The following is a 27,331-nucleotide window of genomic DNA, read 5'->3' as shown; positions in this document are numbered from 1 at the left end:
AAAGAAGGCTGTGGTAAACAATTCCAGAGCTAGCTTTTGTGAGAAAGCTTATCCTTAGAAGTTGTTCTGAGTCATTTTGATGCAAACCTTGGAAGAGAAAACTCTGGAAATGCTAGTTTGGTTCACTTACTGGTCATTGCTCATCACAGACAGGTTCTATCCTTTACATTTTACAGCTTGACCTACTTCCAAGAGACAGGTGATTGGAACGAAAGAAGAAAATACTGTCTGCTGTCTTGCTAGCTCTATTGAAGGATTCCTCTCTGTCTGACAGAGGTCTATGCAGAGATCCCTTTCTAGCTGTGCCTTGGATGTTTGAGGCTGAAGGGCAGTTATAAGAGTTAGTGGTCACAGCTTCTTTATAATTCCTAAGAAAATGCATGTTCAGGTCCTGCATCTCAAGCATGCTTCCTTCCTGTGGAACATCTCTCTTGGGGTTGCAGAGGGTTTGTAAACAGAGAGAGCTCTGGTGGTCCTGAAGAAAACATTTTCGACTAGTTGCAGCTGGGAATTTCTTTTGCATACTTCTGTGGATTACCTCAGCTGTGCCTGAAGAATATAGAGGTGCCTCTGAATAAAAGTGGCCAGTGCTAGAGATAAATTCCAGTTGTCAATGGTCATTTTCCAGTGGACCTGAACTGGAAAAAGTAAAAACCTTTTTGCAACTTGAACCAGTGGGCTGTTGTCTAAGGAACCTTTGCTGAAAGTGTGGAGACATCAGGTCATACACAGTCAAAGCCACACAACTTTTTCTAAGAATTGAAACTTAAACAATATTTAAGGAAGACCTGTATGAGTTTTAATTCTTCCTGAAAAAGATGCAGGTTTGGTTATTTTTCATACCATTTTTCCCACTCTGAGGTTTTTAAGTTAAAGGGCAAGATTACAGTGAGGCGGCTTAGCTGATGTATCCCCGTGATGTCTTCCTTGGCTACAGGTTCCAGCTTGCCACATCGAATATTTCCAACCTCAAAATTAGGTGTGGGCATAACTTGTATAATTAGCTCTAGTATAATAACATGAAATTACAGCAAAATTGCACATTAATGCAGAATTACATGAGTAGCATAACCCAGAATTTATCGTTTTTTTCTTGGCATAAGATGCACCGTCACTTCCACAATGAACCTGAGGATGCATTTTGCGCAAACAAAATGGACCTACATGCAACAGAACAGAAACAGCAGCAGCTACTTGCCCTCACTAAGTTTGTTGTTCCTATGGTAGAATGTTTGTGCCAAATTACTCATAGTTGTACAAACTGACATACTTGCGTATTTTTGGTAATTGTTTGTCAAAAGAATAACACTAATTTACCAAAATTACTCCGATTACTCCTGAGTGATTAACATTTCTCCAAGCACTACTCACAACGTTTCTCAAACTCCAAAGAGATTTTTGTTTTCTGGGATGAACAACTAACTTTTGACCGATTCCACTCCATCAAATGGTTGGCTGTGAAATGTTCCTGGGTCCTCATCTACACACTCCAAAGATTAAGATTGCGCTTTCACTTTAACAATGATTTCAATGAAACAGTTAAATTTTTCACTATCATTCCTGATTTGTACACACAATTTTCTAAGTTGTTTCCTTTTATGCATTGAAGACCTTGCTTGTGTTCTAGGTAGCTTTTTACATTTTAACTGTATTGTTGTTGCACATGTTAGAAAGTCATGCTACTTGAAAGAAACTGATGAACCTGAAACTTGTTTATCATTTGACATCTGAATCTCTGGGCAGCCTCAACAGTCATTGCTCACATTAAGACAACCAAATTTCCTATGTGAAAAATCTTTTTTTTTTCATAATCAATTTTATTGAGTTTTATTGAATATTCACAGCACTTAATCCACATATTCAGTATGATATGACACATTCCATCAGGACACAATACAGTCAGGAAGGGGTACATGTCCTGATTAGGCAGTAATGGAGAAAAAAAACATGAAAAGTGCACACAGGTTATTATACCACAGATGATCGATCACCCTAGATGGCCCAACCACTTTCCCCATATCCGGTCATATTTCGCTGGGCCTGTATGCTTCAAACAACATTTGTTCCTGCAACACGCACCAGTCCACCCCTCTCGGCCACAGTGTAATCTCTGGGGGAGTCAGGTTCCTCCACCTTGCTGCTATATGGTATTTCGCTAAAAGGTAGCTGTGCCTAAAAACCCTATGTCAGTTCTGGTGCTCCCCACGCCCTCCAGGACCCCCAGCAGTACACTCAAAGGGGACAGTTCCACTTCCCATCCGACTGTCTCTAAGAGTTCCTCTTCCATGGTCCTCCAGGATCGCTGAATCACGGGCAGGACCATACCATGTAGTAGGAATCTGCGGGAGTGTCGGAGCACCGAGTACAAATGGGTTCCTGAAGAAGCCCTGCCCAATATAGTCAAACTGGGGTAAGAGAAGCGCAGTGGAGGTAGTAAGTCTGAATCAAACGTACTAGCAGAAGTAGTGATGATATAGGGGGTCATCAGGGCATCACACCAGTCACAGTCTTCAAGGGGGCCTAGCTAGCCCTCCCAACATTCCTGAAGGTGGTCCAGTGTAGTGGGGCCATTAATGTCCAGGGTGCGGCAAATTAGCGAGACACCTCCCTCACCCAGTGCTCTCATGAGGAGTTTAGTTTCTAGGGGGTGAATTCTGAGAGAGAGGTCCCTCGAGGTACTTGGGTATACAGGGCATGTTGCAATTGCAGATATCTGTAGAATTGGGAAGAATAGGGTGCGTAGGCATCCTGGAGCTCTTGGAAGGAGTGGATGTGTATCCTGGACCATACATCCCCAATGTGCAATATACTGATGAGGTCCGATCTCCCAAAGCCCTCTAGAGAGACCACTTCCTGCAGCCATGTACCAAGCCATGGGGAGGTCCGAAATGTAAGCTTGGAGTCCCATTGAGTATGTTGGAGGGCCATAATCCAGGTGAGGAACATTATGTGGGTCATCGTGGGGACAGGAGCCGGGATATGGCTCCATCTAGGTTGACAGCATGTGTGAAAACCCTAACAAAGTCATTTCTTGTCAGAAGGCCGAGTCAGACCACCCACCGACCAGGCAGATATTGATCAGAGAACCTGAGAAGCAAGGTAATACAGATAAAGGTTGCTCATTCCCAGACCCCCATTGTATGGACCACGTTGACAGTGTTGAAGGGCTAACCATGGTTAAGAGCTGTGCCAAAGAAATGACGTTGCTTGGCTGTCCATCTCCGGTAAACAGTGGCACAGGAAGATTATGGGGAGATTCTGAAAGATGTAGCAGAAGCATGGCAGCACCATCATTTTAAAGAGGGCAATCCTGCCCACCACATTCAATGCAAAAGTTTGCCACCTTTTCAGATCAGAATTTGCCTTCCGAAACCAATGGTCCAAGGTTAAGGGACCAGCTGTGGTCAGGGTGGAGTGTTATCCAGATACTGAGGTATAGAAAGCTAGGACAGCATATAGGAATGTCTGTATGCCATGCCACACAGTCGCTAGATTGGATCAGGGGAACCAGCACTGATTTAGAGGAATTAATATGTAGTCTGGAGGGCTCGCAAAGATCTGAAGGATTTGAAGACATTGAGGACCAGACACCGGTGATCTGAGAGGCAAAGGAACACGTCATCTACACAAAAAACTAATTTATAATTCTGATCCACAAAGATCAGACAGTTGTCTGTATCCCACATCGATGTGGGAGATAATTGTGTTATAAATTTATTGTCAATCAGTTGTTTATCCTTTGTGTATTTGTTTTAGATTAAATCTATTGATTTCTTGTTTGTCCATGTCTACATGTAGCTTTGTCTTGTAATCAAGTGATGCTGTAATTCAGGAGGTAAACAGAAACTATGCAGAATGAGCAGATGCATTGATGCACACAAATGGTTTCCTCTTAACTTGTTCTGTGATTCTATCCTGACAGGCATTTTTCCAATGGAATATTAGTAGTATGATGCAAGTGATGCTCCAGGAGATTGAAAATAGCTTGCATAATTCCTCAGATGATAGTTTAGTCGAAAAGTTGGTTTCAGTCTTAAACCACATCATTCAAGTTTCCAGAGGACATTCTGAAGAACCTCAAGATCTGTAAGTCACATTAGTCATTTACACTAAGGGGTAATTAACTTTTAATTGCAAGCCAATTTTAATGTTTTCTTTTGTACATTTTTGTGAGGGCAGAGGTTTAAAGTACCTAACGTCCATACTTAATGTAATGTTCATGGCTTAATAATTGTAAACATAGTTTTGTGAGTGTAATGAGAAAAAGAGATCCTCAACAGCAAGGAATCATTAAATAGTGCATGGCATCATTCAAAATATTTTTCTATTCATGCATTGTGTGTCCCTCAAAACATACAGTTTTGAGTCACATATCCCAGATTTGGAACAACAGAATTGTGCAAACATGGGTGTGTAAAAACCAAATGCTCCAAAATTTGCAGGGGCTGAAGGGATAGATCTCTTCACCAGATTATTTTCCTTGTGGCAGAAAAATGTTTTGTGTGCCAATGCATCTTTCTGTCCTACTCAATCCTACATGCTTAACTGATAATCTGTTTGATGATGGGTATATTATTGTATGGTTCAACTGAAGAAGTGGATTTTGGAGTGTGTGATGGGATGGGAAGTAAGGTTGATTTAATACACCTGGGTGAAGGCAGCGCCTTAAGTCAGCAGTTCCTTGACTTTTCAGTGTTACCATAATAGTCAACCTTAATTATATTGCCATTTAAGATTGTTCTTAGAATTCTTTTAATGTACATTGCTTAATTATTTATCTGTAAAGTTTAATGAAATGTAGTATTACTGCAAAGTGTGTGCAGAGTTAGCACCAAACCATTAGGAGTGTGTGTTATTAGAGTATCAGGCAGGTGTCTTTATTGCTTGAACCTGTATTTTTGGGGTGTGATTAATCACATGGAGTATGTATATTAAAAGCTGTGGTTTGTTTGTATGCTTCATGAGTGTCACCTTAGATAATAGCCAGTGTGTATGGCAAATTTAGTGTATATAAAGCCAACATTTTTAAAGGTGTGTGTGTCCTTCAAACATATGTAAGGAGACAAGAGTGTGTGCAAAAAATGTGCAAGGTGTCAGGATTGTGTGGATGTTTTAGGAGTGGAGTTTGTACATATAGAATATGAGTGTGTGTTTTATCTGTATATGATATTGTGAAGTGTGTGTGTCTGTCATGTCCCCAAAGCATGTGTAGCAGCTAGATTCACAAGTGTGTATGTTTTATGAGTCAGTGTCGTAGAAGGGTCCTCCTTCAACATTGTTTATATCATCATAAGAGTCGTGTCTGTGTTTTTTGAGTGTTTGTCTCATATGTCAGCAGTATGCATTTTTCAAAAGCATGAACAAATGACTGTATTGCATTGAGTGTATATGTGTATCACTTGCGGTGTGTGTACCGGATGTAGACTGTGTCTCCAATTCATGTATCAGATGTGCTTATCACATATAGTGTGTCTAGCTCATAATTTGTGAAGTGCTTCAGACCACCAGCCTTGTGGTGGCAGTCAGTACCGCCACTGCTGTGGTGGTCCGACTACCACATCAAGGCCCTGGTGGTCAGACCTCCAGGGTTCCGCCAGCACCACCAGGATCCATGATCCCAGCGTCATGGTGGAGATGGCAATCCACTAGGGCAGCGCTACATGCAGTGCTGCACTGCAGATTAAGACCTTATTCTCCACCAGCCTTTTCATGACATTTTCACTGCCATGAAAAGGCTGGCAGAGAACAGGTGCAGGTGGCCACTGGAGGCCCCTGAACTGCCTATGCACTTGGCAATGCAGTGCAGTAGTCCCCCTGTCCAGCACTGTCGCAATGTTCACTGTCTGCCTTGTCTTGCAGACAGTGAACATTGGGAGGGTGCTGGTGCATTCTGCGGGCTACAGCATTGCCGGCAGCTCCATTAGGAGCTGGAGACAGTACTGTAGCGTGTGTGCCACTAGATCAGCGGAGGAAAATTTCGGTTTCCGCCCGATGACCTAGCGGGAAACTCCTAATAGGTCTAGTGGGGTGGTCCCCACAAAGGTGGTGGTCTCCCTGTCGGGAGTTTGGCAGACGGGCTTTCCCATCAGTCAAACTCATAATGAGGCCCATAGTGTGTCTTTCAAAATTTTGCAGACTTTGGAAGATGGAGTTAGGAGTGGGGCATCTGTATGACATGGGATGTGTGGATCAGACGTTGTAGAGTGTGTGCATCTATTAGGGGTATGGGGGCCTGTATCAGCCTAATTGTATGTAGTATAAAGCATGTTTCCTTTTTATGAGTGCGTCTGTGCCAAGAGTCAGCAGTATGTGGCTTTCATGACGTGGGAGTGAAGAATATGGAGTCTGAAGTGGGGTGTCTATATTGCATGGACTTTCTCCATATTTTGTGTGCATACGAAGCAGAGTGTGTGCATCATGAGTAGAAGTGTGTAAAACATTATCATCTTTTGCATGATATCTGCCCTAACTGCTTTGCTGGCTTTAGAATTCTGTGCACGTTATCCCTTCTAATCAGTGATAAAGTGCCTGTGCTACCCCCTTTAAACATGGGTGAATTAGCTTAGTTCTAATTGGCACATATTTCTTGCTTATAAGTCCCTAATATATGGTTGGGAAGTTAAATGCCACTTGTGGACTGCAGTACCCATTGTGCCATCCACTACAGTGGCAAGGCAAACATGGTTTAAGGCCTACCCTGTGTAACATGACTATTGCAGTGTAAACCCTGCACTGCAGCCTGCCAAAATAACCCTTGTTGATGGGTGAAAAACTTCCTTTTGTATATTAGTAAGTCACCCCTAAATATGCCTTGCAGCCCACACTACCAGGTGCACCCTATTTAAAAGTAGAACATTTAGTTTGCATGTTCTTACAGTGACTTGTTCTTAAAAGCTACTTTCAGTGTAAAAAGCCACTGGCTGCCTCAAAGGAAAAATGTGGAGCAGGATAATTCTGCTTTCTCTCGATTGGGACCAGATAGAAAGATAATTAAACTACTCTTTTTAATATTTATTAAAAGCCCTATGGAATGGTTGGATTTTAGTAACTATTTAGGGAACATACATTTTACAAAGTTACCTTTTCCTTGTCTGAAGCTCCGGGAGGCTTATCTGCATTACCTCTTCTGCAGTATTTCAGTGAGTAATTAGCCCTGAGGAGATCTGAAAACTGCTCCCAGAGCAGAGACAAGTGCTTAGGTAAAGGGATGTGTTTTTTCTCTTCAAAGAGACTCACCTATCATAAGCAAATATCAGGTTGACATCCCTGGACAACAAACCAAGTGGGGTAAGGTAACCCCAGAAATGTTATGTTAATGATTTATGTTAGGTTAATGATTTATAGGGTGCATGGATACCCAAGGGCTTCCCAGCGTTAAAGGAGATATCTGTATCTTATCAGTGCCATAGAAGTGCCTAAGAGGAGAATAAAAAAGTCTTCATTTTCTTGCGAAAGGATAATTCAATGTGGTCATGACGAAGTCCCAGAGGCAGAGTGTTCCAAAGTTGTGCAGCTTTTACTGAAAAGGAGTTGCCTCCCCATCTAGCCTTCTTAAAGCGAGGTGTATGGACTTGTGAAGAAGCAGAGGACCTGAGGGGCCTAGTCGGTGTAAAAGAAGACATATTTTGTCTATAGAATGTGGGCCCATGTTATGCAAGGCTTTATAAGTAATACACATTGCCCTGAATTTGACTCGTTGCTTTATGGGGAGCCAGTGAAGAGAGGCCAGAGAGGATTTAACAGAGGTATGTCTGGGGACATTTTTTAGCAGACGTGCATCAGAATTCTTCACGATCTGTAACCTTCTGATTACATATTTAAGGGGACAAAAAAAATGGAATTTCCGTAATCCAAGTATTAATGCTGGAATGAGGAGTCTTCTGGCCAAAAATGGTAAAAGGTTGATAATTTTCCTTAATGTTCTTCATAAACCAGACATGATGCGGCAAACCTATTAGATTGGGAGTCCATGGTAAGGTGTGGATCTAACCATACGCCCAAGCTTTTTATGTGGTCCTTAGGTGGAGGGAGGGTTCCAAACCTGTCGGGCAAGACTGTCAAGGAATTAGAGAGAGGATGATGACCAATGATCATTATCTCTGACTTGTCGTCATTCAGCTTGAGCTTGGACCCGTCACCCATTTGGCTACCTCCTCCAGACAGGCTGAAAGGTTGGATTGAGGGATGTTTCCGGAATTTGAGAAGGACACTACTAATTGAGTGTCATCTGCATATGAAACCAAAGAGAGGCCATAAGGTTCTACAATTTTGGCCAACGGAGGAAGATAGATATTAAAAAGGATAGGGCTGAGCAACGAACCCTGCGGGACTCCACAGGGGAGGGAAAAAGTATTGGAGTAAAAAACACGATCGAGCACCTAGAAGGTTCTATCCTTTAGAAATGAAGAGGACCAGCCCAATACATTCCCCCTGATTCCCATTCCAGAGAGTCTTTAGAGGAGAATGTTGTGGTCGACGTTATCAAAAGCAGCACTCAAATCGAATAAGATGATAGCTGCCCGACTGCTACGATCTAAAATTCGACGTGCCTTCTCCATGACCGTTAACAAGGCTGATTCAGTGCTATGTTGTGGCCTGAACCCCATCTGAGATGGATCTAGAAGTTCATGGTCCTCAAGAAAACATGTTAACTGATTGTTGATATGTTTCTCCATGATCTTGGATAGAATAGGGAGAAGGGCGATAGGTCTGTAATTCTTCAATTCCAAAGGGTTAAGTTTGTATTTTTTCAATAGGGGTTTGGTGACGGCATGCTTGAGAGATTGAGGTATCATGCCCGAGTTTAGAGGGTGGTTCAAAATGTTCTTCAGCACAGGACAGATTATGTTAGAGACTAGAGCAAGTATATGAGATGGAGCAGGATCTAAGGGGGAGCCTGATTTTATCATCTGAAGATAGCTGGTGTTAAGGGTGTTAGTAACTGGCTGAAAAGACTACAAAGAAGCCCCGAAGCTCCGGAGCTCTTTATGGGGGTTTCTATCTATTATAGGATCCAGTATAGAAGGAAAAGGGGCATAGATGTCAACAAACTTTTTGGGGAAAAAGTCTGCCAAGCTATTGCTGTGATCCAAGGAAGCTTCTATTGGGCAATCCACCGGGAGGGTAGAGGTGAGTTCCTTGAAAATCATGAATATTTCTTTGTGAGAGTTGGCAGACTGTTCAATTCTTTGGCTATAGAATGTAGCTTGAGTTGATTTGATTGAAACATGAAAGGCTCTGATTGCTTCTCTATATTGTGTCTTACAGGAAATAGTATAGACTTTCCTCCACCTTCTTTCTAGTTGCTTGCATTTCTTTTTCTGCTCTAGTAGTTGGGGGATAAACCAGGGATTAATTTTGTGGCCCGTCGTTTTGACTCTCAATTTGATGGGAGGAGAGTATCCAAAGAGGTGGAAATCCAGTTATTAAAGTTTTCTATCGAGGCAGTATTGGACTCATCATGACTGGTTGACGAAGCCTGAAGAGCATTTTGCCAATCCATAGGATCTAATTTCGACCATTGCCGGGAAACTGATTTTATAAGATGTTGATGGGAGGGGAGAGGGGCCCAAGGCAAAGTTAGTGATAATAAATAATGATCCGTCCAAATCAATGGACGAGGGGTATGGGAATGAAGATTGGGAAAGTTACTAAAAACTAGATCAAGCGTATGGCCTTTAATGTGGGTCAATCCTTTGATGACCTGAACCAGGTCTAAAGCAGCTAGATTAGAAAGTAAAAATTTAGTAGGGAAACATTCTTCATCCTCTACAAATTATTTGAAGTGACCATAGAGGAGGTGATTGACCAATACCCTGTCTATACTCCTGGTTGGGAAACCTGCAGGAGGCCTTTTGCAGAAGTACTCTGCTGGACAGTACCAACTGGACCTGACCTGGACTCTGGTGGTAGCATCTGTTGAAGTGAGTTTTGACCCCCAAGTGGTGTTTCTAAGGTCCTGGTTCTCTTGGCTGCGTCTAACTGGACTACTCCTATCACCCTTGGAAACCTTGGACTTAAATATATATTTTGGACTTTCAGACTTCTAGAGTAAGACAAACCAACCTCTTCTTTTCGACCTAGGCTCGACCTCACTGGGATGAGAACTCAGATTTCTTAGCAGCAGAAAATCGAGTCTGTGGACCTTCGGTGATATCTGGAAAACAAAATGTCCCCGCCAGCCCTAATAGCTTCTTTAATATCCTATGGTGTCTCCATAAACTTCCCACAGATTTTAAAGAATCTCTTAATACCCCCACTTCGCAGCACATATAGCTGCTCCTGATTCCTTACTTCGTTCATTTTAGCCACTCATTCCACTATGGTGAGGATTAACAAGGTTTGCTACTTTTGTAATAAAAGAGATCTAGCCACTGCCATGGCAAAATACAATAACTTTATAAATCTAGGAGCTAACCTACCCACGAGTTCATAACCCAAAACTAACAACCAGACACTGGGAGCTATTTTTATCCACAGGGCCTTCTCTAAATACATTAACATTGTCCCAGAATTCTTGAATGAGGACGCACCTACCTATGACATGTGTCCAATTTACAACAATCTCCCCTTTATATTGAAAACAGCGGCTGGGCCAGTTGGGATTAATTTGGGCTGAAAATTGTGGGGTTTTATAAAAATACAATTTTCTAAAATAGAGGATCCTGGGCCAATTGGCTCCTCTCAAGACACTGAAATTCAACAAATGAATTCCCTCCCACATTTTTTTGTTAATTCTAACCCTTCGTACTTTTCCCATTTTTTGTGCAAAATGGAAAAAAAAGGATTTTGACTTCTTCCAATTGGGCTGTTTGTGATGGTTAAAATGCTTTATACTTCTGACCCTAATTCCCAAGGTACAAACCAAGGACCCGTCCATACCTGGTTTGAGAATCTGATTAGTGCTCCATCATGGTTGGCCTCAAATTGGTCCCAGTCTACTGTGACAGTTGACTACCATTGCCACTTTTCACTTTTTGGTACTATTTTAACTTAAAATTTTACAAATTTATATCCTGCTCCCCCTATTGAATTTTTGCCATTTTTGTGTCATTTAGTTCATTATATTGTACTCTATGTTTCTAATTCACAAGAGACACAAATCCAAAACATACACATATTACCCACAATACAGACACCTGTCACACTTCTTTGATATCTACACTTCAGGACAGCTGATACACACCGTATAAATGACTCACACATCCGACACATGACAGTTATACTCCATAACACCCACTGCAAGGGAGCTTGAGATCACACACAGGATCTGCCAGAATTCCATTAATGTTTTCTTTTGCTCTCCTTCTTTTAACTGTGTCTGTTGTGGTCTCTGTACTAGCACATTTGTGGTGTAGTCTTTTATTCCTCCTAACTACGCCCCCTGCTATGATGGAGGACCTAAAAACAGTGCTGCTGTACATCCATGGCGTGCCAACAGTGCTCCAAAGTCAAGTCTGCCAGCACCACTCCATGCCTGGAGTGCACCTAGCTTCACCTCCCCTACGGCCAATTGATTTCAGTTAGATAATTTCGGCAGTTATATCTTGACCTTAAAGATAAGGTTAAGTACTTAAATGCTTCTCAGCTCATAGATGAAAATATTTTGTCTCCTTCTGGATCTTCTCTTCCACTTGCACAGATCCTCTTGAATAATAAATTGCCTAATCTTTGATCTATAAAATGCATCTGTTGAATGATCGTTCTTTGTCTCAACACAAATTGGACATTTTTATTTTTCTCTCCAATTTTAAACCCAATGCCATTTTCCTCACCAAAACATGGTTGCAGGCTAGCTCATTACCTATCATTGCCAAAGCCATTCCAGCTGGCTTTCCATTATACAGCACAATAGGCCGGAAAGACATGGCAGCGGATTTGCAATAGTTTTTAAATACGCTTTTATCAACTCTATGGTTCTGATTACCTCTCCCTGTAATGTTGAAAGTCTGATTTTCTCACTGACATTGACACCCAGTTTCATCCTATAAGGAGCTCTGATTTACAGAGCACCAGGATACAACACTATCTTCCCCAGACAGATAGTGGACCCAGTAATGCCTTATGTTACCAAAGCATCCAATTTCATGATTTTGGGTGATTTTAATTATCATATTGATGATAACTCAGACACAGCTGCTCGCCTATTCCTAGAAGAGCTGACCTTTTTCCAGTTTACCCAGTTAGTCTTGCTGCTACTCGTCAAGAAGGTAATTGACTAGATTGAATATTCATCAATCTAAACAATCTTCATTGAGACACTCCTATTCCCCTAACCTGGTTGGACAATTTAGTAGTCAATTTTTCTATCTTACTAACTACCACAGACAGTATGACGTCTGAATCCTTTTCCATCAGTTAATCCTTCCAAACTAAATATGATGCACTGGCACACTATTTTAGTGACAACATTTCATAAATGTAAACAAATTTCAAGGCTTCTGAGGCTACAATACCTCCATCGTTTAATTTATGATGCTCCCAACCATAAAAAGTACGAATAACCCAGCAGAGGAAACAATTGAACAAGATATGCAAAATCCAACAAATGGGAATTCTGTGAGATTTTTCTCACCTACCAAAAACTTTGCCCCTGGAATTAAGGTCACTTACATTTCCTATTGGAGATCATTTAAATTCTAAGACCTTTTACAATTGAACATCTTTCTATTTGTGAATAACTGTAATTTTGGAATAACCTTGTACTTATGAACAATTAAAAAATCTTATTACCTATTACCTATTAAAACATTGAAAGGAAATGACACAGCAACAACCTATGTTAACTATTATAAGCCCACTTCTCTCAATGTTACAATGTCCTAAAACACAGCCTCAGTCTTTCTTTTTCCCCTGTCTCTCCAAAATATATGGATTGGGCAGGGGAAAGCAAAAGGCAGAGCCTGTGCAGCAGGGCACACATGAGCCTTCCCGCTTCCCTTCTCCCATAGCTCACAGTGTCACTGGAGCCTATGAAAGAGGGAGAGGGTATGCTGCTAACTCCTTGGTCTCCCTGGCTTTGCTAAATGGGAAAAATTTAGTTTAGCCAGGCCCAGGGAGACCAATAACTGTCTTCACAGCTATTACTGTGAATGTCTAACAGCTCACAGCTGTGGCCCTGTGCATGGCTATTATTTGTAAATAATCATAGGAAGGCTTTGAAGCTGCGGGGGAGAGGGTTCAACCTTCTCGGGTTCCGTGAAGCCTTTGTTTTTTTTAATTTGAACATTCTGCCTCCATGGAGCAGAATGTTCTAATAGTGTTAATGCCCACCTTCAGTTTAAGTCTGTAACGCTAGAGCAAACCTTTAATGGCCGGTATAGCCTGTTATGGGGGTGTGTAAGTATCCTTTCTCAATATAATATACTGACACTATCCCATCTGAGAGTGAGCTGGAAAAAATCACAGATTACTTCTGTTGACCTGATGCAAAGTACAAATAAGTAACTTCTACACTACCTATTTTTCTTCTTCTCTTGACAAATCTTGAGAAGTCCCCATTCTTATTGTCTGAATTTAAGTAAAGAATGAAAGGCCTGATGCACAAAGCCAGTCATTGATTTCAAAGCTTCTGATTTTCAAAATCAAAGGGTTTGGGACTGCAAAATGGCCTGTACAACTGAAGTAAACCCCTTTTCCATTTGTCAACTGGTGACTGAATCACAAAATAGGTTTACAAATGCATTACTATAAAAAATTTGATTATTATTCGGGGTGGGTGACTTTCAACCTCTAGCAGGGATCACAACTCTTGTTAGAGTGAACCCTTAAAATCATTAAATTAACCTAAGCTCAACCCTCTGATAGCAATGGCAGAGAGCAGACAGGTTTAACTTGGGGCAGTGTAAAGTATTATTGTAGTATCAAAACAGTGATAAAGTAAAAAATACAAAAAATAAAAATCCTAAACCAAATCCGAAAAACAGAGTAAAATGTAATAAACAACATGACACCAAAATGACAAAAATCCAATAGGGAGAACTGGAGATATGAACTTTTAAAGTTTTAAGTAAAAGTAGCACCAATAAAAAGTAAAATGCCAATAATAGTAAATGGCTGTCATAGACTGGGACCAAGGTGTACTTTTAGGCCAATCTAGATGGAGCTTGGAACTGGACACACCAAGTGGATAGGTCCAGTTTTTCAGGACTCCATTCAGGTTACAGTCAGTAGGTCCAGTGCTCTTCTGCTCTTCCACAAGTCCAGAAAGTGTTCTGAAATGTGTGCCACATTTATGCCTGGCACCCAATAGTGGGTGGGGTGACTCCTGGGTTTTCCTTTAACTAATGCAGTAAAAAAGCAGGGAGCCAAACCTATCTACTTTTTAAATTGCTCCTGTTTGCTTTATTGCAAACAGGCCCAACATACTATCTTTCATGGCATTTTAAAAAGGGTGAATTACTTCTCTCATGCTACACTTGGGTTCTGATGGCTGGGGTTAAGTGAGGGGCATGCACTATGGTAATCCTAGTGTCCTCCCACATCTAACACTAACATAGAGTCTCAAGCAGGCTCTGTACCCACAGCAAACCCAAACAGAGTTAGAGAGTTGTCTAGTAGGATAAAAGCAAGGTCCTTCAGCAACGAGGAAGGGGACATACAAGAATGGTTTGGCATACTGTTCCCTCCTTTTCAGGTGTTACATGTGGCTCAAAAGATCTGTCAAGCAGGATTTGACAGTGTGGCGTCACAGGGCGTCCACAACCCCCACTTTAAATATTCTGTGGAATTCAGAGAAGATGTCTCTGCCCAGTCAGGTCACCCTATTGTTTTCTCCTGGGATGCGGTTCACAGGTTATTCATGTCAAGTACAGGCTGGGAGAAACTGAAGAACATACAAATTAGCCTTCAGGAACTTCAGGCAGGGAAACTGTGATTTTATAAGTGTTACTTCTCCTTACTATTCATTAAAAAATAAGACGTCACCATTGAATTGGTTGTTAGTTACGGTATTAGTATTTTTATCTATATTCTGTGTTTCTACACTAGGCAGCTTGGACTGTCACAGCGAAACTACCTTTTTGGTCCTTGTCACCATAGGGAGATGGTAACATTCATGTTCTGTATGTCCTACCTTTAAATGCCAGGCAACCTAATTTGTTGGCTACAACATTTACAAAGGGGTGACTTACTAATAGTTAAGAAAAAGGGGTTTATATGTCAAAAAATTGTATTTTAGCAGGTCACACTGCAGGTTTTACATTGCAGCAGTCAGGCTACAATGGGAGGGCTGAAGCCATGTGTTAATGTGTCATATTAGTGGATGGCACAATAAGCGCTTCATTCACAGATGACAGTTAACTTTTCATGACATGGGTGTATTTTCACAGCATATACTATGGCCTAATGGAATGTTAAAAACGTCATGTTTTAGGGATCAGAGATATCATACACTGTGCACTGGACAGCAGTGCCCCACTGTGCAGAATCAAAAACCTAGTGATAAAATAGGGTCCAGCGAAAGGTGAAAAATTGGGGTTGACTATACAGAAAAGGCATATTTCCTACGCAGGCCATCCCAAACCAAGAGCTAGGATAGACTAATAAATCAGTTGATGGACTTTCCTTCTTAGGCAATAGAATGTGGATAATGATCCATTTCTGCAGCGGCATCTGTCTGTACTATTCACCTCTGAATGTACCTGAATAGCTTTCCTAGCCACTAACTGTGTCCATGGAGAAACCTCCTCTTCACCTGCAGACCCCACCCGTGAGGCATTTATCATAGCATGGCATTAGGTAGACAGTACTACCATGGTAAACAAGGCCATGTGGCCCATTCTGCCCCTATGTCAGACTTCTGCCCCCAGCCAAGAGCAAGCTCTGCCCAAAAGGCTCACAACCAACTGAGGTGAATGATAGCTGTCAGTGTCAGGAGCCAGACCCCATGGCCACCCACTGCCTGTTGGAGGTGCAATCTGGAGCCTTGGGTCAACCTCACTTCTACCTGTGGGGACAGCAAGGAGTTCCCCATTTACTCCTGAGGTCCAGTTGGTGTCTTTGGTTTCTCCAAGTTGGTGGCTATACCTTTAGGGTGCAGACACCCTCCCTCCACTTTTATATACACCAATATATAGGTAACAGGCTGAGGCTGGCTCCTCAGCTCAAGGCCCTTTCCTCAAGACGAAACACGTGCCTGGATTTCTAGGTGTTCCTAAATAAACACACAGTCCACTTCAAGGGTAACCCACTCTGGTGGTGTCATATAGGGGCCTGCCTGGCATAGTTCTCCTGTCCCCTCTGTCTGGGGCAGCACACACAGCATCTCCAGGTCAGATGTACCCTCACCAGGGTTCATCTTGGGGGTACTCTCCTCTCAGAACAGATAACCCTGACACCATGGTCCTCCCACTATGGATGGCACCCACCTTATACTACTTACTTTTCTTTTGAGCCTTTGTACCCTCCATTTAAGGATGATACTCAATAAATCTGTGCTTTTGGGGTGCCCCAGGCAGTCAGCACTCCCAGCTCTTTTCTCAAAGATGGGTGCTCATTGCCAAGGATGCAGTCAATGGGCATTTGGAGATTGACAATGATTCCCTAGGCAAGTAACCCTTCTCATTCTAAATATACCATGGCTATAGGGCAAACAGATCCCGGCCTATGTTCCTGCTTTACCCACAGACCTGTCCTCGCATATACTGTTGAGGGGAAGCCAGCCTTGCTACTGCCATGGCATGGCAGGCATGAGTTTCATACAGATCAGTGACAAGGAACTGATTAACTGTGACCTCCTTGAAGTGCTATCTACTGTTCTTATGGATTACCAGCTTAGTCTACCCCACAGGTAAGGGATACAAGGGCATGCTTTATCCTCTCCTCCTGGAGATAAATCTACCCTTAGGGCTACAATAGTCAGCCCTGTGAAATGACTTCCGGTTTTGTTTCTGGGTGCATACCGAGACCCCTGCAAAACTCTTCTGGACCCTTTGGGGAGTGATTGGTATTATCCTGACCTTACCTTGCCCCTGGCAGAAGAGAACCCAGGCTACCCTTCTTGTGATCACTCTTGTGTTGAGCCAAAGGTCAGCTATTTTCCCAAAATCTCTGGGACCAGTGAGCTTGCAATCTATCAAGGGCTGACATAACTCTGTGAAGCAATTACTTATGATACACTCAGCATAATAAAATTATATAGCTTTTCATAATCGTTTACCTTACTATCCTTCACAGAGCATTGTAGTTCCATTGTAGATGAGCCCACAAAATCCACCCAAGAGTAGTGTAACTGTGTAGGAAATTGAGTTGCTATTTGTGAAGGATGAGAGGCCTGCACAAGCAATAGTTCCACAATTTCCTCCTACTGGGAACCAAGCCCCCATTATAGCACTTGGCTCTCAGGGTTGCAAAGAATAGCGCTCCAAGGCCTACTCAGTGGAGGTGGTAGAGGCTAGTAATCACTACTCACTGTCACACAATAATAACAATGATTGCCAGGTACATTTATCACACACAAACTCTGAAATCCTATGCATTGTTACACATATAAACATGAGACAGCTAAAAAACGCATGTATTACATTATGAAATCACAGTTGACCTAAAAATAACATGACCTTCAGATTGACAGTCCCCCCAGCTATGCCAGACAAGACATTGCCATGTAGGATGGGTTTTCACTTTAGATAAAACCAGCTATTGGTTTTATCAGGGTTCACCATGTTATAGAAACAACAAAAAACATGTTAAAACACCTTCACTTTGTGAGTAGATGTAATGATCAATAATGACCATGAGTCAATGCAATTATTAATGTCAATAAAGCATATGAACCTTCATTAGTAATGACTGTGAGTATTATTATTTCAATAAAACATTTAAAAATGAACATAATGTGTCATAAAATACAATAAAAAAAGGCACTAGAAGGCACTGCTTTCAAGCCACAGAAAATGCAAACATAGCACCAGTCCCTCAGCCCCTAGAGGGCCCTGTACTCCATGAATCTATATCTTCTTTATACATTTTCAGGCCACATGAAATGTAGCCACTGGACCAGCCCCTAGTGGCACTGCTCTCCCAACTGTAGAAAAAAGCTGTGGAAGTACTTAGAAATATATATGAAAATCCTTGAGGGGTCATGGATTCAATAAACCTTCAAACTTCTTGGGATGGAGCTGCTTCACTCCTGCAACCTCACAACACACATACTTTAACTGTTGATGGCGCTCCTGAATGTTTTGGGGCCACCACAAAGCAAGAAACAGATGCAAATGCACAAGCTCCACAGGACATTATGAGGAATTCTGGCCTGGAACACTGAGTATTTTATGATCTGCACTCCTGCTTTGTCGGGGAGAAATGCTTTCCTCGTGGAGCCTTGTGCCTCATTTGGGTCATTTATATTTTATTTCTGGATGTGCTCAGTCCATCTTGGGCACCCCATGGAGTGGTTTTGGTGAGGGTGGCTCAAAGATACCACCCCCTCCTGCCCCTGCCAGCTCCCATCCAGGCCAGCATTCTCTTTTACTGGTGTAGGAGCCAGCAGCTCTGCTCCCCTCCCTCCCACTGCTGGCAGGGTGTCTCTTCTTTGTGGTGCGCCTCCAGGCACAGGCGTGGGAGCTGGTGATGAGCCCACCACTGTAAGGGGGAGTATGAAGGTGCTGCCCCTTTATTCTGTGCCAGCTCCAGGGAGATTGGGAATAAGCCTAGGGAGGGGGGCCCAAACACACCCCATCTTTGGGTAACATTTAAAAATAATTCTTGCATTGACTCCTTGGCCTCAGCCCACCCTGGGGTAAATTCAGCAGGTCCCCTGGCCTAAAAAGCTATATATCTTGCAGGGAACTGGTTCCACTGGTTCCGTGCAATAGCCTTCCTCCTGGTCTCTGGGCACAGACATCCAAATCTTTCCTCAAACTTGTCCCCAGGGACTCTAAGGAGGCAGGCCACACTGGCCATTGGAGAGGTCAACTGAAGCAGAGTCCTTGGCCCTTTTGGGCATCAGGGGTATTCTGCTTTCATGTTGTTCATAGCTGTCTCAGTTCCAGGGTCCATCAGCGAAAAGAACAAAAAACATCAACAGCCCTCTTGCTCTGTTGTGCAAGAGTTTTTAAAAGGAGGTGGCTAGTTCTAGAAGCCAGGTGTCCTTAGCCAATTATAGGATTTCTAATCACCTCTCCACTCCTCTCCCAACCCTCCTGCACAGCATGCTGGGAAAGTTCAAGATACCATTATGCAGGAGTCACTGATCACATCTGCTCTTGGGGTCTCAGCTAGCCCCCTCATTGACATCACTGCCAAGGCCTTTCCAACTAAAACTTCAAAAGGAGCCCCCTTTGTGTTGGCTCCTGTTGTCAAGGCTTAGCCCTGGTAGAGTGTGACTGGTAAATAACACATTCAGACTTTCATCCCTACCCCTTCCTCCTCAGGAGTTGAGGGAAGCACTGTAAATGACTCCTTTTGTGTGGGGATGCCTTTGTTCCTGCTGCTTGCGCGAAATGTAATTATCTTGGCCCAGTATGGTGACAAAATACTGGGCTCTTATCCTGTGCTAAGCCAGAGAAATGACAATTCTGGATGTGCCATAAATGTACATTTATGGCCTTGGAACCTGCAAATATGAACTGGGTGCACCTTTTCCACTCCAGTTTCATATCTCACAGGACTTTGTTGGCAAAGGGAAGAGACAGGCAGATTTTCTCTAATGTATATTATACAGTGTCGCTACAGACAAAACAGTAAATCCTACTAACCTTATCTATGAGTGCCCACTAATATTACAAGGCCTACCCAGGTCAAGATCTAACCCTGCACAGAGTCCCCCTGCACCAGGCCACCTGTGCGCAGATACTAGGCTACGCACAATGGTAATCTCATTCATGCATCATGTGCTCATGCGTGTATATATGTATTCACGTGTAACCAGCCAAGTGTCCTTTACCCGAGCTGCATTGCAGAAGCCTTATCTTAAAAGGCAGACACTGGTGGTACAAAACACATAGGGGGTCATTCTGACCCCGGCGGTCTCAGACCGCCGTGGCCAGGGTCGGCGGGAGCACCGCCGACAGACCGGCGGTGCCCCGCAGGGCATTCTGACCGCGGCGGTTCGGCCGCGGTCAGACTAGGAAAACCGACGGTCTCCCGCCGGTTTTCCGCTGCTCTACAGAATCCTCCAAGGCGGCGGAGCGCGCTCCGCCGCCATGGGGATTCTGACACCCCCTACCGCCATCCTGTTCCTGGCGGGTCTCCTGCCAGGAACAGGATGGCGGTAGGGGGTGCCGCGGGGCCCCTGGGGGCCCCTGCAGTGCCCATGCCAATGGCATGGGCACTGCAGGGGCCCCCGTAAGAGGGCCCCACTTTGTATTTCAGTGTCTGCTTTGCAGACACTGAAATACGCGACGGGTGCCACTGCACCCGTCGCACCTTCCCACTACGCCGGCTCAATTCTGAGCCGGCGTCCTCGTGGGAAGGTTGATTTGCCCTGGGCTGGCGGGCGGCCTTTTGGCGGTCGCCCGCCAGCCCAGGGCAAATCCCAAAATACCCTCAGCGGTCTTTCGACCGCGGAGCGGTATTTTGGTGGGGGAAGTCTGGCGGGCGGCCTCCGCCGCCCGCCGGACTTAGAATGACCCCCATAGTCCTTTTACCATATTATTGCCATGGGTGAGACACATGGAGTGAGATGTACCTACAGTAAAAAGTTCAATACTGGGTGATCCTATAAGCAAACAATGTGGGCTTTTAGACGGTGCTACCAATTTTGCAACAGACTGCTTCTGACTAACTCTGAATCTCTGGCAATACTTTTCTGGGCTTTTACCAACCTTAACCTTGACAGTTGTACCTAGAGCCAAAGGGCATCCCTCCCCACATTGCATGTTCCTAAAATCTTAAGGTGGAAAAAAGTGGAAAAATTGAGGGTGAAACAAATTAGGAAAAATAAAATGTGACTGAATTAGAACCAAATGCTAATTAAAAATCAAAAAAGTGATTTTTTTGTGTCAATTTACAAAGGGATAATTAATTTGAACTTACATCACTGGGTGGTACTGCAAACCGCAAGTCCTGAGTACCACAGTTGAATCAGTATAAGAATTTGGATTATTATTTGGAGTTGGTGACTGCCCATCTCAAAGAGGAATCACAAGCCTTGTCAGGGTAGCCCTTTAAAGTTACTAAATTAACCTGAGCTCAATCCCCTGAAAACTGTGGCATAGAGCAGACAGGCTTATCTAATGCCAATGTGTAAAGTATGTATGTGGTACCAGAACAGTAATGATGTCAACATTCAAAACAATGAAAATTCCAAATTGAATTAGAAAAAATAGATTAAGATGTAATAAACAAATGACACCAAAATGACAAAAATCCGATAAGAGGAACCAGAGAGATTAATTTATAAAGTTTTAAATAGAAATAGCACTAAGAAAAATATAACTTTACATACCATGGGTGTATTTCTGCACCATATACTCTGACCTTATAGCTGACCCTATAGCAGAGTTAAATACTCAAAACAGGCATTGGCCACTTTCTCAATGTTTTAGAGGCCAGAGCACATACACATACATTGTGCAGAGTCTAAAAACAGCAATAAAATAGTATCTCACAAACACAAAATAATTAGGCAGGACCATGCAGAAAAGATGGATTTTCTACAATTGCCAATCACTGTTCTAAAGGGATGTGTTGAGGGCATCACCTCCAAATAGCAATGTTTTGTAGCCAAAATATGGTTGCAATACAATTACATGTTGCCTACACCTCAAAGAATGTGTTATCCAATTTACATATGGGAAAGGGTTCCCTTGTGAGCTCTTCCAATTGTGAATGTTAAAAAGGAGTTTGTTGCATAGTAGGCAGTGGTCCTCTTTGCAGAGTTACGCAAGAAATGTGCCTAGTGTTAACTTCATTCTCTATTTTTTTTAAATATGTCCAATGTACTGCACATTATTTGTCTGATATACATATCTGTAATGTTAAATATTTTTCTTCAGTGGGTACTCATTTACGATGAACTAATTTCTGTATATCTATCTTTCTAATGTAGGGTTGTGCCATCTATAAAGAAGGATGTGAAAATGAAGGAAGGCACATATTTTAAAGAAGAAGCAATGGTCTTCATTTCAAATCTTGCAGAATATGTGAAACAGTTATTCAATTCAAATGATTCTTTCCCTTCAAGTATCCCTGAGATGCGTGCCCTCATAGACAATATTTTGGATCATGCAACAACTGGGATCCATAGCCTCTCTAATGTGACTGCAGAGGAATCAGATGATGACCTTCAAATGCTCAGTGGGTTTATTGATGAGATCCTAGACAGAGTTCATCTTATTACAAGCCTCTGGCCTGAAGACCAATCATCTGAATATTTTTGGCAAATTATGATGACTCCAATTTTAAACGAGTTTGTCCTTGCACTACAAAATCCCGTGGCAGATGGACATCTAAAATCAGACATGTTAAAGCACTTGTGGTTAACTTTTGTCTCATTTTCCACCCCTGAAGAACAGGAAATGCTTAACACCAGCTTACATTTTTTCAAGACATTTCATTCAGATATGAAAGGATTGCCTGCAGGTGATGTGGATTATGCAAAATTAGGTGAACTGTTCATGACAGATCTAAGCAAGATTGGCTTATTGGATCAAGCGCATGGTGCTGCAATTTTAAATCTTGTTAATTTTATCAAAAATGCCTCCGCTTCAGAAAAACTGTCTTATGCCGAAAACATATTTCAGGCAGGAGAATTGGAAAAAATTCTGAAAGATTTACATCATAACATGTCAGATGACTCTCAAAGAAGTGCAACAATGTTGCTTGAAATACTAACAACCATCAATCACAATGCAGATACCTTCTTCAACATCAAGCCCAATGTCTCATTGTTTGGGAGCCTCGATGACATTTCAAAAGTCACATCTCCTATGCTAAGGCAATTTGACATCCCAATTATTAGGAGAAATTTCACATTTCTGGATGGAGCTATCAAAGTTCTCCAAGACTTAACACATGGTTCTCTGTGCGAACAGATATTATCAGTCTATACTTTCTTGGAAGACTATGCTCAGTATTGCACACAGAATGGGGATGTGGAAATGCAGCTGGTGTATCCGACATTATTGAGTCTAAAAACATTCTTTGCTGAAAGAAACGTTCAGAATGTGGTCTTTCAGTATTTAAATCAACTTTTGAATAGCTCACCGGATAGTCTGTTGAATTTCTCTTGTACTGAAAATAGACATGGTGAGAGTTCACCCTTGAACCATTCATCAGGCAGTCATCACACAGTCACACAGGAGTTGCTAGATGTGCTCACAAACATAGACAGCTCCTTAAATGGGGGAAAGGGACTTCTGTCCCTGGGTTGCTTGCTCACATGGTTCCAGGTGGGTACCAAGTCCCTACAAGAAATGTCTCACATTTTAGAAGTGGATTTAAAATACATCATACAGCTCCACAATGGTCTTAGCTACCTTACAGAGCGAATGAACATTACAGTAGACAATATTACATGTACCACAGCATTGCTGACATTTAACCTCACTGCTAGATTTGCAAGAGACTTTTTGACAAACGTGACTAAAGCAACAGACGTCAAACTTTGGAACAACTTTGAAACTCTGGGAGAGTTCATGAGGACCCTTAGCATCATGATCAATGCCACCAGTTCGAATGACACAGAGTACCTAATGAGAATCTTTGCCACAATAGAAAGTATAATCACAAGATGGGAGAAATTCACATTAGGAGGGAATAAGAGCTCTGATGCTTTGTTGCATATTCTTAGCAATGTTACTTTAATGAGCTCTTATATCAAACCTTTGGATGAAAGTTATTTTCCCTTTGAGAATGCCCTGTCAAACATGCTGAGTCACCCTGGTAATATTCTGGAAAGTCCAATTCTTGTGGAACTGAAGAAGGTAACTGGATTGTTACAAAACGTGTCTTTTGATAAAGACATGTTGCTTTGTTCTGAACTCTTTAGTGATGTTTCAAGATCAGTTTCAGAAAGCCTTGCTGTCTGGAACAACAAATCACAGACAAATTACCTAGCAGCTGTCATCACTCCATTGTTAAATTTCAATACCACAGTAAATGGTGTAATTGGGTGGGAGAAATGCAAGCACATTTATGAAACCCTTGGTCACATCCATGATTCTTTTCCAACCAATCCACATACTAAAGACTTTCTGACTTTCCTGATATATTTGATGAGCACCAACAAGACAGACAGCATGATAGCGGGCTCATTGAATCTTGTTTCCATGGCTCTAAATATGACTGCTAACTCTGCTGCAAAAAATGGGCTCCATGAGTACTTAAGCAGTCTGGCAAGCATGCTACCACTAACATCCCCTTCAGTTCAGGGGCAAGAGCACATAAAATTAGCTAAGCTAATCACAACCCTTCTAAACAAAACAGATGGAAACATTGAGACTATCATAAACCATTTGCAAACCTATTTACAATATGTTGGGTACATACCTAAATCTGACCCAATGATATTTGATTCTCACACAATCACAGCTTTCAATATCACAGAGGGTATTCCTGTATTTTTCAGAAATCATGGGCATCAATCAACCGAACTACTGAATGAAATTCGCAATTTACTGAACCACCTCTCTACCAAAGCTTGGCAAATCAATATGACCAGTGCCAGCATTTCAGATTTCTTCGGAGAGAAGGAATATCAAACTCTGCTGCGGATTCTAGAAGGACCAGATTTTAAATCCTACATTAGCAAGCTCCAGCACATGTTTATTAACCTCACTGCTTTGTTAGATGACCTTAAAGCTTCATTAGACGAAGATGCCAAATTGGGCATGATGAACGAATGGCAAGAAATGTTGGACGGCATAGACTCCTGGAACTTGAACACAACCTCACATCTGTCACAGTTACTTGGAAAGTCAAACTATAGGGCTATCCTGTTCATGGTTTCTACTCTTCATGATTTAATGACCCTGCTGGAGGGAATGCATGACAAGAATATCACAGAAATATTGATAGACTCATATAGATTTTGGCGTACACATGAGACACTTATGTCTACATTTGCAAAGCATAACTTTTCCATCACAGAGAATAGCTTTTTACAGATGCTCTTGTTCCTTGTAGAGATGCCAGATGAGCCCACTCCAGTCTTTGAGTGTCTCCTTGCCCTTTTCTTCTGCAATCAAAGAGAGTTAATGTCATCAGGATCATTAAGGAATGCTACTTTTAAAAACTGCAATGCAAAGGCAATGAATCTTTCCTCAAAGCACCCAAGGCTTACAGATTTAATTCAGCATCTCACATTGGCTCTTCCAAATGATGACATCAATTGTGCCGAGGATTCCTTCTTAGTAGAGCTCACTGACAATGGAGTATGTTTCTTTCATCAGTTTGAAGAATTGAGCTTAATTCTTTCAAATGTGTCAGAAATGTACCACATTAATTGTAGCCACATGAATGAGATTTCGCAGTTTTGGGGGAAGTTATCTTCAAACGTACCTAAATCAACACCTAGGCTTAACAGAACTATTTGTTCTTCCACTCCATTTATTCAAGCAGTAAGAAAGCTTGCAGAATTGTTACATCACACACAAGCCACAGGACTGGCACCTAACAGAACCCTAGGCCTGATATTTGATGCCCTTAATATGAACAAAGAAGCAGACATGCATTTATTTAATAAAGTTTTTTCATTTTTTAAAACAGTGGCCAATACGGAAGAAAACAGTACAAGCATCCTCCCAAAGTTCTTAGCTGAAATACCCCCTTTCCTGACTGTATCCTCCAAGGGAAGCCTAGTGCATATGTTGCTCAGTTTATTTTCAGATATGTATATGAAAAAAAATTTGGTTGGGGACTTTGTAACTATGTGGGTTGATATGAACAACACTCTGAATAGGTTAATGACTGATCAGAATGTTACCTCTTTTCTTGCTGACATAGAAAAACACATTGAGTTTATCAGATTCAACCACCAAAATTACCCTAGGCTTCTCTTCAACATGCTGAGACACTTTAATACTACAACTATGGGGAACAGTTTACTACCCCTGGGAGACTTCTTTGAAGTAATCAATGACTGGCCAAATGAGTACACAAACACAAACTACTCTACACTGTTCAAAACTCTAATCCTTCTGTGTCCAAAAGCAAACGAATCAGAACAATTTGTCAGAGGCCTGAGTAACATGTTTCAGCTCATCAGCCAGTTGTCCAACTACATGTCCCCTGCTGGTGTGCCTGCAGAATTACTTGATCTGAGGAAGCTCTTTTGCCATGCATTTCACTCCCTATCAGAAGGAACTGGGTTCCATGGAATGAATATATCATCCCCTTATACACAAAAAACCTTTGAACGCTTTCTCCCAGAGGCATTATTATTTGCAAACAATGGCCAGGACAATGACCCCTTTACCACCAACAGCACCAGTGACATGTTGAATGAGTTTGTCGAGGTTCACCCACCACCTTCTTTACTTGAAAGTGATGTAACACAGCTGCTGGGCCTTTTAAGAAGAGAAACGTACGTGGATCCAAGTGATGGGACCAGGTAAAGATTTATTTTTGAGTTATTTTAAACGATGTGCTGAGCAAATGTTTTATTACACGTGAATTCCCAGCTACACTTACACTGCAATTGTTTAAATGCTTTCTCACAAATGTCAAGCCAAATGTATTTTGAAAGTTAACCTACTACAAAGATGGCAGTGATATTGATGGTCAAATGCCTTAAGTAGATATATTTTTCTTCTGCATATAACTTAGGTAATATTTCATATTTACATTTGAAAACAACAAATTATGACTCAAAAGGTATTTTATATATTTGCTAAAGATCAGATATGGGGTACCCCTTTCCACTGCGGGTTATTGACTGGGAAATGGACCTTGATTGGTGCCGACCTTAGTAAAGGCTTGCCGTGCAAATGGGAAAAAGTGTTGGGAGGATTTAACAGCTATCGAGACCTGTAAATAAAGGGGGAGCGGTTGTAGAGAGCCACCTGGGCTCTCCAATATTTTGTTGCCCTCGATGTGATGATGTGTGGTTTCAATATAGAAGGTTAATAAATAAAGCGGTTGCTGACCCTCATGGTTCTTCTGCACCAATAACCACTAACTCCCTGTTGTAGTGTTTATTGTGCGATAAGTGGGCCTGACTCCGGCGCAATAATTACCCACCGTGCCCCTCTACATTGGTGATGAGGCGGAGCACCAACCACGCCACCCTGTGCACATAGGTGCCACCTCTCACCTGGGGGGGTGCATCGGCATGCCACAGCTCCTCTGCAATGCAGACAGCTCGTGATGGCCACCACCCAAGCACAACCCCCATTGGCGGCCCGCAGACACCGGGACTGTGCAATATCACATCTGCACAGAGATGACA

The 27,331-nt window shown here is 42.2% G+C and overlaps 1 protein-coding gene across 1 annotated transcript in view; it reads left to right on the top strand.

Annotated features, from left to right (window-relative positions):
- ABCA13 (ATP binding cassette subfamily A member 13) overlaps nt 1-27,331 on the top strand; it is a 2,435,905-nt gene that overhangs the window by 213,635 nt on the left and 2,194,939 nt on the right. Inside the window, exons 6-7 of the mRNA XM_069216941.1 lie at nt 3,923-4,086; nt 21,992-26,494. Of these exons, the coding sequence (XP_069073042.1) occupies nt 3,923-4,086; nt 21,992-26,494 (4,667 nt within the window). The remainder of the gene's footprint in view (nt 1-3,922; nt 4,087-21,991; nt 26,495-27,331) is intronic.

Source organism: Pleurodeles waltl, chromosome 2_1 (assembly GCF_031143425.1).
Source record: "Pleurodeles waltl isolate 20211129_DDA chromosome 2_1, aPleWal1.hap1.20221129, whole genome shotgun sequence".
In the NCBI taxonomy this organism is placed as follows: domain Eukaryota; kingdom Metazoa; phylum Chordata; class Amphibia; order Caudata; family Salamandridae; genus Pleurodeles; species Pleurodeles waltl.
Note: the sequence above shows the minus strand (reverse complement) of the source record. Positions and strands in the feature narration are given on the sequence as shown.